This window comes from Schistocerca serialis, chromosome 1 (genome assembly GCF_023864345.2).
Source record: "Schistocerca serialis cubense isolate TAMUIC-IGC-003099 chromosome 1, iqSchSeri2.2, whole genome shotgun sequence".
NCBI lineage: Eukaryota > Metazoa > Arthropoda > Insecta > Orthoptera > Acrididae > Schistocerca > Schistocerca serialis.
In genome coordinates, this window is record NC_064638.1 from 11232806 (window position 1) to 11246564 (window position 13759).

At 40.5% G+C, this 13759-nt stretch overlaps 1 protein-coding gene across 1 annotated transcript in view; it reads left to right on the top strand.

Annotated features, from left to right (window-relative positions):
* The window catches only part of LOC126460020 (molybdenum cofactor biosynthesis protein 1-like), an 87529-nt gene that overhangs the window by 39022 nt on the left and 34748 nt on the right, over window positions 1-13759 (top strand). The window contains exons 4-5 of the mRNA XM_050095896.1: window positions 578-802; window positions 10023-10168. Coding sequence (XP_049951853.1) covers window positions 578-802; window positions 10023-10168 — 371 coding nt within the window. The remainder of the gene's footprint in view (window positions 1-577; window positions 803-10022; window positions 10169-13759) is intronic.

A 13759-nucleotide genomic window follows, 5' to 3' on the forward strand; every position in this document is an offset into this window, starting at 1 on the left:
GTTAAGAAGGTTAACAGCTTGGCATGCTAAGATAAATTCCCACATTCTCTAAAAAGAGAGAAAAAGATTAATTTTACAGAATCAGTGAGGTATACAAATATAACAGCAGACTTGTAGAACCATTATTTTGTAGGTTAGATTAGATTAGATTCAGCTTTTGTTCCAAGACCCAAAACATGAGATGGTTCTCATGGGTGAGTAACATGCCAGAAAGTATAACATAAAAAATATAAAACATTTGAATACCCTGATCATTTGTCAGGATATTGTCAAACTAGGTGACTACAATACAAACTGGAACAGCTAATATTTTCAGAATTGATACACTGTCAAACTGAAACATTGTTATGCACTATTAATAAATTTATCAAACAAAAAGTACATAATCTTGACTGTTATGACAAAGTGCTCTCAGAACTGAAATCTAACAGACATTCTTATTTAAGCTGGCCTAACAGCCACTGTTAAGATATTAATCTATAGAGTAGGATGAGTTACCTATCAAAAAGTCTTTCAAACTCTGTTTAAACCATGCTTTATCTGATACCAAGTTTTTAATGGTGTCTTTCTTCCACAGATAAATTGTGTTGTAATGCGAGGTTTTAATGAAGATGAAGTGTGCAGTTTTGTGGAGTTAACAAAAGAGAAAAATGTTGATGTAAGATTTATCGAGTACATGCCTTCCAGCGGCAACAAATGGAATGATGGGAAGATGGTCTCATTTAGTGAAATGCTCCAAATAATTAGAAAGGAGTGGCCTGATTTTGATCCTCTTCCCAATGGGCCCAATGATACCTCAAAGGTACGTGCAGTATTACATATGAACATACATTGAAAATAATTTAATGTTTATGACTTACTACCAATCACAAGAATACTTCACATCTGCTGGTGGTATGAGAGATGGACTGGTTTAGTTACATATTTCTCATCCCATTCAGTAAGTGTGTCCTGGCATGGGTTTCTCTGCAGCTTTTCTGCAACTCTCCCCATTTCCTAAACCTTGACAATCCTTTTCTTTCTTCCCTTTTCCTTCCCCTTCATTGTTTCTGTCAGAAGAAGAAGCCACTGGCTCCAAAAGCTTGCACATTTTCATAACTTTAAGGGGAGTTAGAAGGGGAAAACATTCTTTTTCACTTTTTTGGGTTTTTATCTGATTATAAAATTTGCAATTTTCCAAATAAAATGATATGTATATTACTTATAAACTTGCGTGGGAAGTATTTTATATTATTTTCTAAAATATAATCTACACCAGTTGAAAATGTTAAAATTTTTACATGCATTACTTCAAGACCTAATAAAATAGGTAATTTTTTATATACAGGGTAGTCCATTAATCGTGACCGGGCCAAATATCTCACGAAATAAGTGTCAAACGAAAAAACTACAAAGAACGAAATTTGTCTAGCTCGAAGGGGGAAACCAGCTGGCGCAATGGTTGGCCTGCTATAAGGTGCTGCCATAGCTCAAACTGATTTCAACTGTGTTTTTTAAAATAGGAACCCCATTTTTTATTACATATTCGTGTAATACGTAAAGAAATATGAATGTTTTAGTTGGACCTTTTTTTCGCTTTGTGATAGATGGTGCTGTAATAGTCACAAACATATGTCTCATAATTTTAGACGAACAGTTGGTAACAGGTAGGTTTTTTAAATTAAAATAAAGAACGTAGGTACATTTGAACATTTTATTTCGGTTGTTCCAATGTGATACATGTACCTTTGTGAACTTATCATTTCTGAGAACACATGCTGTTACGGCGTGATTACCTGTGAATACCACATTAATGCAATAAATGCTCAAAATGATGTCTGTCAACCTCAATGCCTTTGGCAATACATGTAACGACATTCCTCTCAACAGTGAGTAGTTCGCCTTCTGTAATGTTCGCACATGCATTGACAATGTACTGACGCATGTTGTCAGGCATTGTCGGTGGATCACGATAGCAAATATCCTTCAACTTTCCCCACAGAAAGAAATCCGGGGACGTCAGATCCGGTGAACGTGCGGGCCATGGTATGGTGCTTTGATGACCAATCCACCTGTCATGAAATGTGCTATTCAATACTGCTTCAACCGCACGCAAACTATGTGCCGGACATCCGTCATGTTGGAAGTACATCGCCATTCTGTCATGCAGTGAAACATCTAGTAGTAACATTGGTAGAACATTACGCAGGAAATCAGCATACATTGCACCATTTAGATTGCCATGGATAAAATGGGGGCCAATTAACCTTCCTCCCTTAATGCCACACCATACATTAACCTGCCAAGGTCGCTGCTGTTCCACTTGTCGCTGCCATCGTAGATTTTCCGTTGCCCAGTAGTGCATATTATGGCGGTTTAGGTTACTGCTGTTGGTGAATGATGCTTCATCGCAAAATAGAACGCATGCAAAAAATCTTTCATCGTCCCGTAATTTCTCTTGTCCCCAGTGGCAGAACTGTACATGACATTCAAAGTCATCGCCATGCAATTCCTGGTGCATAGAAATATGGTACGGGTGCAATCGATGTTGATGTAACATTCTCAACACCGACGTTTTTGAGATTCCCAATTCTCGCGCAATTTGTCTGCTACTGACGTGTGGATTAGCTGCCCCAGCAGCTAAAACACCTACTAGGGCATCATCATTTGTTGCAGGTCATGGTTGATGTTTCACATGTGGCTGGACACTTCCTGTTTCCTTAAATAATGTAACTATCCGGCGAATGGTCCGGACACTTCAATGATGTCGTCCAGGATACCGAGCAGCATACATAGCGCACGCCCCTTGGGCATTTTGATCACAATAGCCATACATCAACACGATATCGACCTTTTCCGCAATTGGTAAATGGTCCATTTTAACATGGGTAATGTATCACGAAGCAAATACCATCCGCACTGGCAGAATGTTATGTGATACCACATACTTATATGTTTGTGACTATTACAGCAGCTGGCCGGAGTGGCCGAGCGGTGCTAGGTGCTACAGTCTGGAAACGCGCGACCGCTACGGTCGCAGGTTCGAATCCTGCCTTGGGCATGGATGTGTGTGATGTCCTTAGGTTAGTTAGGTTTAAGTAGTTCTAAGTTCTAGGGGACTGATGACCTCAGAAGTTAAGTCCCATAGTGCTCAGAGCCATTTGAACCATTTTTGACTATTACAGCCCCATCTATCACAAAGTGAAAAAGTGGTCCAGCTAAAACATTCAATTTTCTTTACGTACTACATGAATATGTAATAAAAAATGGGGGTTCCTATTTTTAAAAAATGCAGTTGATATGAGTTTGACCTATGGCAGTGCCACCTAGCAGGCCAACCATAGCGCCATCTGGTTTCTCCCTTCAAGCTAGACGAATTTCGTTCTTTGTAGTTTTTTCATTTCAAGCTTATTTCGTGAGATATTTGGCCTGGGTACTATCAATGGACTACCCTGTAGAAAGCTGTGGATTGCTGTGTTATAAAGGTTAAATTATGTGTTTGTATTGGTAGCACTGTCAAAAATAGTATCGTATCTTTTCATAGTATAAACATGCTTTGTATATCAAAGTGCTAACGTTTTTCCGAGGAAAAGTGATGAATAGACTGGTAAATCTCTCAAAAAGTATGACTCCAAAATGAAGTGTTTTTAAGAAATGTGGGTTTCATGGTAATAAATTTTTGAATAAAGAGAAACATTGTGTTCAGCATGTGGTGTGTGAAGTTGCAGACAATGAAATACTGGCAAACTCATGAGTATCTAGAGAAACACCCATTAGTGCTTCGAAGATTAAAATAAAACATAGTGATAACACAGTTATCTCAAAACAAAACTCATGTAAATGGTAGGTTAGGTTATATTCTGATACATTTACACATCCTAACAGGGGTGTTATGTGAATGTGTGTGCTGTATGTATGTGGAGGGCCAGTTAGTTTAAATGAAGACATTGAGGTATCAAATGGACTAGCCAGGAAACTTATCATTAATTCTGCCAGTTGTAAATATACTCATTCATTTTGGAATTCTGATAAGTGTAAAGATAATTATTTTGACATAAATGTTAGGTGGTTTTATGGATTGAGAGCTATTGGCAAAGGACACACTGCAGCAGAAACAATGTGTGTCGTGATGTATATGCCACGCCCACTTTGTAAAATGGACAAGTATGCAGGAGTTATTGGAGCTACTGTGAAATCTGCTGCATGTGAGTCAATTAAGGGTGCTGCAAATGAAGCTGCTGAAATAAACGATGGTATGATTGACATATCAGTAGCTTTTGGGGCACTTAGTAGAAGCGCAGCTGCAGTTCTAAGAATTCTGTTGCTACAGTGACCAGTGTGGATACTGGAACGCTAATAGATTTCCAGATTTTAACCAAACATTGTTATAAGTATAAATCAGGGAATGAAGAAGGGAATATCTGTGACAGAAATTATGAAGGACAACTAGTCGTACGGAGGCCTGTGCAGCTGTTGAAATTTATAATCGATCTGTAAACTAAAGGGGAGTGTGTTACACTAAGTTCTTAGGTTATGCAGACTCAAATGCATATAACAGTGTAGTAGCCGCTCAGCCTTATGGTGAGAAGCTGATCACAGAACTGGAATGTGTTGGTCATGTCCGGAAGACGATGGGTACCAGATTGAGGAAGTTGAAACAAAGTTTGAGAGACAAGAAACTTTCAGGTGGTAAGACCATAAGAAGCAGGCTGACAGACAAAATGATTGATGAACTACAACAGTATTATGAGATTGCCATTAGAAATAATACTGAGGATTTGTTGAAAATGAAGCAGGCAGTATGGGCTACTTTCTTCCAGAGACTGTCAGCTGATGATAAACTAGTACACCATCTTTGCCCTCCTAGATCTGGTTCATGGTGCAATTACCGCAATGCCCAGTACTCAAACAGGTCATACAGCCATAAACATTCTATCCCAGCAGCAGTTGTGGATATCATAAAACCTGTTTACAGAGACCTGGCAATCCTGAATTATTGAAGAAGTGTCTGCATTGTCAGACTCAAAATCCCAATGAGTCGTTCAATAATCTTATAGTGTCAGTGTCGTCGTAACTGCCGTCTGCGTCATGTCTACTGTGCAGCAAGCTACGCTAATTTAAGTATTAACTCTATTTTTCTTACTTGTCACTTCTTTTTCCGTGTGTTTTTGCTTTTAGGAAGCTTTAATTGTTGGGTGCTAGTAATAGTGTTCCATAGATTTTGTGTTTGTTTTGAATACAGTCAGAGAGAGTCCGTTTAGTCAGCCATAGTGCCAGTAATGCTAGTGTTTGTTTTCAATACAGTCCAGAGACAGGTAGTGCTATTTTCATTGTTTTCTACAGGAAGTGTCTAGTAACCACAGTTTAGTCAACTATCAGCCGCCTTTAGTGAATTAGCAGTCTAGTTATAAGTTGATTAACTCTCTACAGTAAATTGATTTCTTAGGATGGATAGGATGTGTGACTGCTGTGTACGGACACAGGAGGAGCTGGCCACTGTTCGCGAACAGCTGAATGTGTTGAAGCCGCGGTTAGCCGTCTTCAGGCTGCTGCCTCAGAGTGTAGCTGCAGTGGGGAGTTTGGTGCGTTGCATGGTACACCACAGGTGTTACATGCTTCACCCACTGACCCTGCTTTCAAGACATCTTTGCGGGTACCGGGCGCGGTTGGGCCACCCTCTTCCCAAGGGGAGTGGCGGGTTCAGCGGCATTCGCGGCGCATGAGGCGGAGGGTCAGTGTGGAGGCTGGCCGTGTGGCATCGCCCGTTCTGCCTGTGAGTGGACATGTGGCCACTCCTTCAGCAAGGTCCGAGCAGGCACATGGGGGGAGGGGTATATTAGTTATTGGGAGCTCCAATGTTAGGCGGGTGATGGAGCCCCTTAGGGAAATAGCGGAAAGGTCAGGGAAGAAGGTCTGTCTGCTTGCCGGGGGTCTCATCCGAGATGTGGAGGAGGCCGTGCTGGCAGTGATAGAGAGCACTGGGTGCACCCGACTGCAAATTGTTGCTCATGTCGGCACCAATGACTCCTGCCGTCTGGGTTCAGAGGTCATCCTCAGTTCGTACAGGCGGTTAGTGGAGTTGGTGATGGCGGAAAGCCTCACGGGGTGGAATCTGAGGTAGCTATTTGTTGTATCGTTCCCAGAACCGATAGTGGTCCTCTGGTTTGGAGCCGAGTGGAAGGCTTAAACCAGGCGCTCAGACGATTCTGCGGAGATCTAGGGTGCAAATTTCTCGACCTCCGCTATCGGGTGGAGAAATGTAGGGTCCCCCTGAATAGGTCATGCGTGCACTACATGCAGGAAGCGGCTACAAGGGTAGCGGAGTATGTGTGGAGTGCACATGTGTGTTTTTTAGGTTAGAGAACTCCCTCCCTAGGCCCGCCGACAAGACACCTCCTGAGATGCGGCAAGGTAGGAGTAGACAATATGCGGCAGGGAATAACAATATTAATGTGCTAATAGTAAACTGCAGGAGCGTCTATAGAAAGGTCCCAGAACTGCTCTCATTAATAAACGGTCACAATGCCCACATAGTACTAGGGACAGAAAGTAGGCTGAAACCAGATGTAAACAGTAATGAAATTCTAAACTCAGATTGGAATGTATACCGCAGAGACAGGCTGGACAGTGAAGGGGGAGGCATGTTTAAAGTGATAAGAAGTGCAATAGTATCGAAGGAAATTGACGGTGATCCGAAATGTGAAATAATTTGGGTGAAGGTCACGGTTAAAGCAGGCTCAGACATGGTAATTGGATGTCTCTATAGGCCCCCTGGCTCAGCAGCTGTTGTGGCTGAGCACCTGAAGGATAATTTGGAAAATATTTCGAGTAGATTTGCCCAACATGTTATAGTTCTGGGTGGAGATTTTAATTTGCTGGATATAGACTGGGAGACTCAAACTTTCATAATGGGTGGCAGGGACAAAGAATCCAGTGAAATTTTTTAAGAGCTTTATCTGAAAACTACCTTGAGCAGTTAAACAGAGAACTGACTCGTGGCGATAACATATTAGACCTTCTAGTGACAAACAGTCCTGAACTATTTGAAACAGTTAACGCAGAACAGGGAATCAGCGATCATAAAGCGGTTACTGCATCGATGATTTCAGCCGTAAATAGAAATATTAAAAAAAGGTACGAAGATTTTTCTGGTTAGCAAAAGTGACAAAAATCAGATATCAGAGTACCTAACGGCTCAACACAAAAGTTTTGTTTCAAGTACAGATAGTGTTGAGGATCAGTGGACAAAGTTCAAAACCATCGTACAATATGCGTTAGATGAGTATGTGCCAAGCAAGATCGTAAGAGATGGAAAAGAGCCAGCGTGGTACAACAACCGAGTTAGAAAACTGCTGCGGAAGCAAAGGGAACTTCACAGCAAACATAAACATAGCCAACACCTTGCAGACAAACAAAAATTACGCAAAGCGAAATGTAATGTGGGGAGGGCCATGCGAGAGGCGTTAAATGAATTCGAAAGTAAAGTTCTATGTGCTGACTTGGCAGAAAATCCTAAGAAATTTTGCTCTTATGTCAAAGCGGTAGGTGGATCAAAACAAAATGTCCACACACTCTGTGACCAAAAAGGTACTGAAACAGAGGATGATGGACTGAAGGCCGAAATACTAAATGTCTTTTTCCAAAGCTGTTTCACAGAGGAAGACTGCACTGTAGTTCCTTCTCTAGATTGTCGCACAGATGACAAAATGGTAGATATTGAAATAGATGACAGAGGGATAGAGAAACAATTAAAATCACTCAAAAGAGGAAAGGCCGCTGACCTGATGGGATACCAGTTCAATTTTACACATAGTATGCGAAGGAACTTGCCCCCCTCCTTGCAGCAGTGTACCGTAGGTCTCTACAAGAGCGTAGCGTTCCAAAGAATTGGAAAAGGGCACAGGTCATCCCCGTTTTCAAGAAGGGACGTCGAACAGATGTGCAGAACTACAGACCTATATTTCTAACGTCGATCAGTTGTAGAATTTCAGAACATGTATTATGTTCGAGTATTATGACTCTTCTGTAGACTAGAAATCTACTCTGTAGGAATCAGCATGGGTTTCGAAAAAGACGATCGTGTGAAACCCAGCTCGCGCTATTTGTCCACGAGACTCAGAGGGCCATAGACACGGGTTCCCAGGTAGATGCTGTGTTTCTTGACTTCCGCAAGGCGTTCGATACAGTTCCCCGCAATCGTTTAATGAACAAAGTAAGAGCATATGGACTCTCAGACCAATTATGTGATTGGATTGAAGAGTTGCTAGATAACAGAACGCAGCCTGTCATTCTCAATGGCGAGAAGTCTTCCGAAGTAAGAGTGATTTCAGGTGTGCTGCAGGGGAGTGTCGTAGGACCGTTGCTATTCACAATATACATAAATGACCTTGTGAATGACATCAGAAGTTCACTGAGGCTTTTTGTGGATGATGATGTGGTATATCGAGAGGTTGCAACAATGGAAAATTGTACTGAAATGCAGGATGATCTGCAGCGAATTGATGCAGGGAGCAGGGAATGGCAATTGAATCTCAATGTAGACAAGTGTAATGTGCTGCGAATACATAGAAAGAAAGATCCCATATCATTTAGCTACAATCTAGCAGGTCAGCAATTGGAAGCATTTAATTCCATAAATTATCTGGGAGTATGCATTAGGAGTGATTTAAAATGGAATGATCATATAAAGTTGATCATCGGTAAATCAGATGCCAGACTGAGATTCATTGGAAGAATCGTAAGGAAATGCAATCCGAAAACAAAGGAATTAGGTTACAGTACACTTGTTCGCCAACTGTTTGAATACTGCTCAGCAGTGTGGGATCCGTACCAGATAGGGTTGATAGAAGAGATAGAGAAGATCCAACAGAGAGCAGCATGCTTCGTTATAGGATCATTTAGTAACCATGAAAGCATTATGGAGATGTTAGATAAACTCCAGTGGAAGACTCTGCGGGAGAGACGCTCAGTAGCTCGGTATGGGCTTTTGTTGAAGTTTCGAGAACATACCTTCACTGAGGAGTCAAGCAGTATGTTGCTCCCTCCTACATATATCTCACGAAGAGACCATGAGGATAAAATGAGAGAGATTAGAGCCCGCACAGAGGCATACCGACAATCCTTCTTTCCACGAACAATACGAGACTGGAATAGAAGGGAGAACCAATACAGGTACCCAAGGTACCCTACACCGTCAGGTGGCTTGAGGAGTATGGATGTAGATGTAGATCAAAAAATATTTTTCTTGTAATGAAGACACTAAAGTGGGGGTCAGTCATGCTGTTATTGCTTTTAATGATGGCAACATTGGTAGCGTGAAAGTGCTACAACATATGGGAATTAATTCTGGAGCAAACTGCATCAGAGAATTTGAATGGATGGACAAAGTTTGCACTGGTAAAGCAGAGTATGCAGCACAGTTGACCACTACGGAGTCCAGAAAGAAGAAAACAAAAAAAAAAAAAACTTAAAAAAGATCAATAGGATGATATACAGTATGGTGCAGGGTGCTTCTGAGTGACTAAAAATAAAATGTTAAGCATATATTTAGTTACAGTCTATTAAAACTTTAAAAACTCTTCCTGAAAATTTACATTTTGTCTTGCATTTTTCCCTAAATCTCAGAAACTACTTCAAGTAGCGAATTCAAATTTTCAGGGAGTAATGACATACGTATCCTGAGTCTTCTGAACTAAAAGAAGAACACAATGTTATGTATAAATAAAATTATTTAGAATAACATACAAAAAAGTACACAAAATTTTAACTGTGTAATTAAAAAATTGTATTTCCAAAAGCAGTGGCTGAAATGCAATTATTGTAAGACTCAGAACATATAGTTTAATGTCCTGTAAAAGTTTCTTGTCAATGGCTACAGTTGTTCCTGAAGTACGGGGAAGTTAAGTCACTAAATTTAACATTGTCAGGATAGGGCGTTCAAACTCCCCTTTATGCACATTTTCTCCTTCCTCCACTTGGTGAGCAACACATTTATAGTATTTTCACAACAGCAGTAGCTATTTTTTCACAATTTCTTTTTGCAGGCATACCATGTTCCGGGCTTCAAGGGACATGTGGGATTTATTACCTCAATGAGTGAACACTTCTGTGGCACGTGCAACCGTTTACGGATAACAGCTGATGGCAATTTGAAGGTGTCTCTCTTTGGGAATTCAGAGATATCTCTCAGGTGAGTGATGAAACATAGAATAATCATGTCCAAGTGAAAATTCATGCGAGGAAACCATAAAATTACTAGAAGACTGACAGACTGATCAGTATTTTACCTTCAGGAGGTGAAATTCCAAAACTTCTTATAGACACATTCATTCCTCTTGTCCTCACATTAGTTGTGGAGTCCGAGTGACCTTTCAGACCTTCAGAAACTTATCGCTCTTTCCTCTCTCATGAAGGAACTGATAGTTCCAAATGCTGAGTATAGAATAATACTTTCAAACTATTTGCCATGCACATTAGGAATGTGGTTGGTATATGGAAGAGATAAACTGCAGTTAAATCCAGCAGGTATGAAATGAGTAATCTTTTCTTGAAGTTTTCAGCCTGCACCCTCCTCCCTCCCAGACATACAAACCATATACCTCTAGCTAAATAATTTGTGAGTATATATAATTTGCCTCTGTCAACATCATGTTACACTAACCTATTTGTGAGATTAAATTAAAGGAAAGTAATCAGAACTGGAAATTATGTAAAGACATTTTTAGCTATGTCCCTAGGTTGTAATAAAGTTAACACAGAATTTCTGTCCATGTGATGGTAACTATGATTCGCCAGCCACTGTTGCCCAGCGGTTCTAGGCGCTTCAGTCCAGAACTGCGCGACTGCTACGGTCGCAGGTTTGAATCCTGCCTTGGCTCAGATGTTAAGTCCCATACTGCCCAGAGCCATTTGAACTGTGATTCATGATTATCAGAGTCTGTATGTTCCAAATAAAAATTGGAACTTCATGTGTATAAATGTACAAATTATTAGACAATGGGACCAACAACTGACACTTTTAAATTGATGGCTAGACTAAGAGATTAATAATAGGAAAAAAACTGCAAGATACTTGGCGATAAGTTTGTTTCAGGACAAGGTAAGGGGGGTGGGGGGTGGGAAGAATCAGCTCTCTCTTTGTGAGCATACCAGAAATTCTTTATCAACCCAAGGTAAAATAAGATATAAAAATACAGGGTCAAACAATTAATTTAAGTATCTTAAAAACCAAATGACTAATAAAATTGGAAGCTAAGAAAAGTAAGTTCGTAGTAAGTAGGGTGAAACACAGGGGCCTGCAACACATTGACATTGTTGTTCGACTTGTCTATCAAAGAAAAAAGAAATGGATCAAAACAAAATAAAAGTGAGAATGGAAATGTATCAGAAGCAGATAGGAATAAGCAAGGAACATATTCTTTAATAAAAAAAAAAAAAACTGACATGTGAGGCAGATGTTCCTACAATTTTATGTTCAAAGCACAGCAGTCTGTGAAAGCAAAATGTTTATGACATTGAAAAAAGAAAATCAGTGAGTGAAAAGTGTGTGTAGGTGAATTGTGGTGAAAGACTGGATATTGGAACTTCTGTTAGGCTGCCCAGTATTAGTTAACTTGGTAGTAAAGGAGCAAGTTTGCAAGGGCAGATAACTGTTTGACTACGTAAAATAGAGTGGGAGTATGGAAAAGCTAGTCCAAGATAGGATGAAAAAGATAACAGCAACTTAAAAACTGAATTGATAAGTTACCATGAACCCCATTCCAATCTAGTGAATGCAGTGGTTGACAATATCTTGTGACATTCGTCTATAAGGCTCAAACAATAATTGCTAAATAAAAATACAAAATGTTGACAAGACTGTATCTAAGCTGTCACTCTCTTTTGAAACAAGGGTGTTTAAACCAACAAACATGCAGGAAAGCCGGGACAACTCGTGCACTAGAGAAGGATGGGCAGTATCATTGAAGGCGTGAGCATAAACCGTGTGGAATATGTGTGGTACAAGTAAAAAAAAAAAAAAAAAAAAAAAAAAGAAGAAGAAGAAGAAGAAAAATGTTGATCTGGAAACAAGGGAATAACAATTTGCCACGTGAAGAGACAATATGGTACTGTGCTGATGAGTGTGTACAAGTGGTGATTTACAATATACATTGATAAAGGAACCCTGCATTGGGCCCAGAAGACCACGCAATGCTCTTCGAGAGATGTCCTCTACTATAAATCTATGGAGAGTTAGGGGGTCAGTATACAACTCTCCAGGCTGTTATCAACTTCCAGAAGTTGAAGACACTACTTCTCACTTGAGTATCTCCTCAGCTGGAACTACAAGCAGAGTGTACCCTATTCCAGTCTTTCCACCGAGCAGAATTTCCCGGCTCTACAAGGAATTGAACCTGATCCCCTTCTATGGCACGCCTGTGGCATACTGACTGCATAGCTGTGGCAAGAGTCATAATATACACTTGTGAACAATTGAGTTATAACTATTCTGTTTATTGGGGAGAGAGTATGTATATTGCCACTGTGAATGAAACAGTTTAGTGTATCGTAACTGGAATGTATTCAGACCTCGTACTTGTTGTGTGAGAGCGCAGTGTCTTAGACACTTGTAGTGTTTGTCTTAGCATGTACTAACCGGTGTGCCTTACTTTCTAGTATTTTTAATTGTATATCATTACTGGTGCCTCTGGCACTTTTGTGTTGCTATAGCAATAGCTTGCAATAGCAAACATTGAGTCAACCATGGTTTTTGGATTAGAAGTAGAGGTCAGCTGGGTTGACATTGGGAATAGAGTGATGGGAAGTGGACAATAAGCAGTTATATCAAAGGGTGCATTATTTGATATGTTAAGGTTAATTACAAAATGTGGATTGGAGAATTTTTCACGTTGAGCAGAAGTAAGTTTACAGGACCAGATGTAAAATTACACATGATCAGTGTGAATCCCTATAGTCAGCATGAACACTGGCACACAGAATAATTTATAGGTAGCCTTGCTGTATATAAAAAATCAGATTTGTGCTGAACTGTCATGAACAAACTGTCACTTCTCTGGAATAAATAGACTCTGTTTTGTTAATTACATCTGTGTAAATGAAAAATATAGGAAAACATAGATTGCTGCTTACTGTAAAGGAGACATGTTACATTGTAGACAGGCACAATTAAATGGCACTTACACAAAGCTTTCGGCCACAGCCTTCATCAGCAAAAGAGATACAGAGAAACACACACATTCATACACACAGGCAAGCACATGTCAAACACATATGACTGCCAACTCCAGCAGCTTGCCCCTAGCTGCTGGACTTGGCAGTTTTTTTTTCTCTGTGTGTGTGCAGGGAAAGATAGATCACTATTTACCATAAAGAAAACAAAGTTGCACCAGGCACAACACACAAGCATTCATTACGTATCCTGTTTCAGACCTCACGCCCTCCTTTTTAACTTAGCGTGTGCCTTTCGGCTTCCTCTCATTGTGTCTAGGCTGTCTTGTCTAGACACAACAATTTTTGGCGACGAGTCAACGGAAAGGGTCTTGTTCTTTCTAATTGCTTACATTTACTTGTGTCATGGCTTCGCTAGATGTACTGTCCGAATTTTATCGCTTGCAGAATCAGCAGACGCAGGCGTTATTGGATGCCCTTGGACAGCTCGTCCACGGTCAACGTGAACTGCACAACGATGCGGCAGCCGCTGCTCTACCACTACCGCAGCCACAACTCGCAGTTGCACCGCCTTTTAGGCCGTTTGACCCAGCTAAGGAAACATGGATGGAGT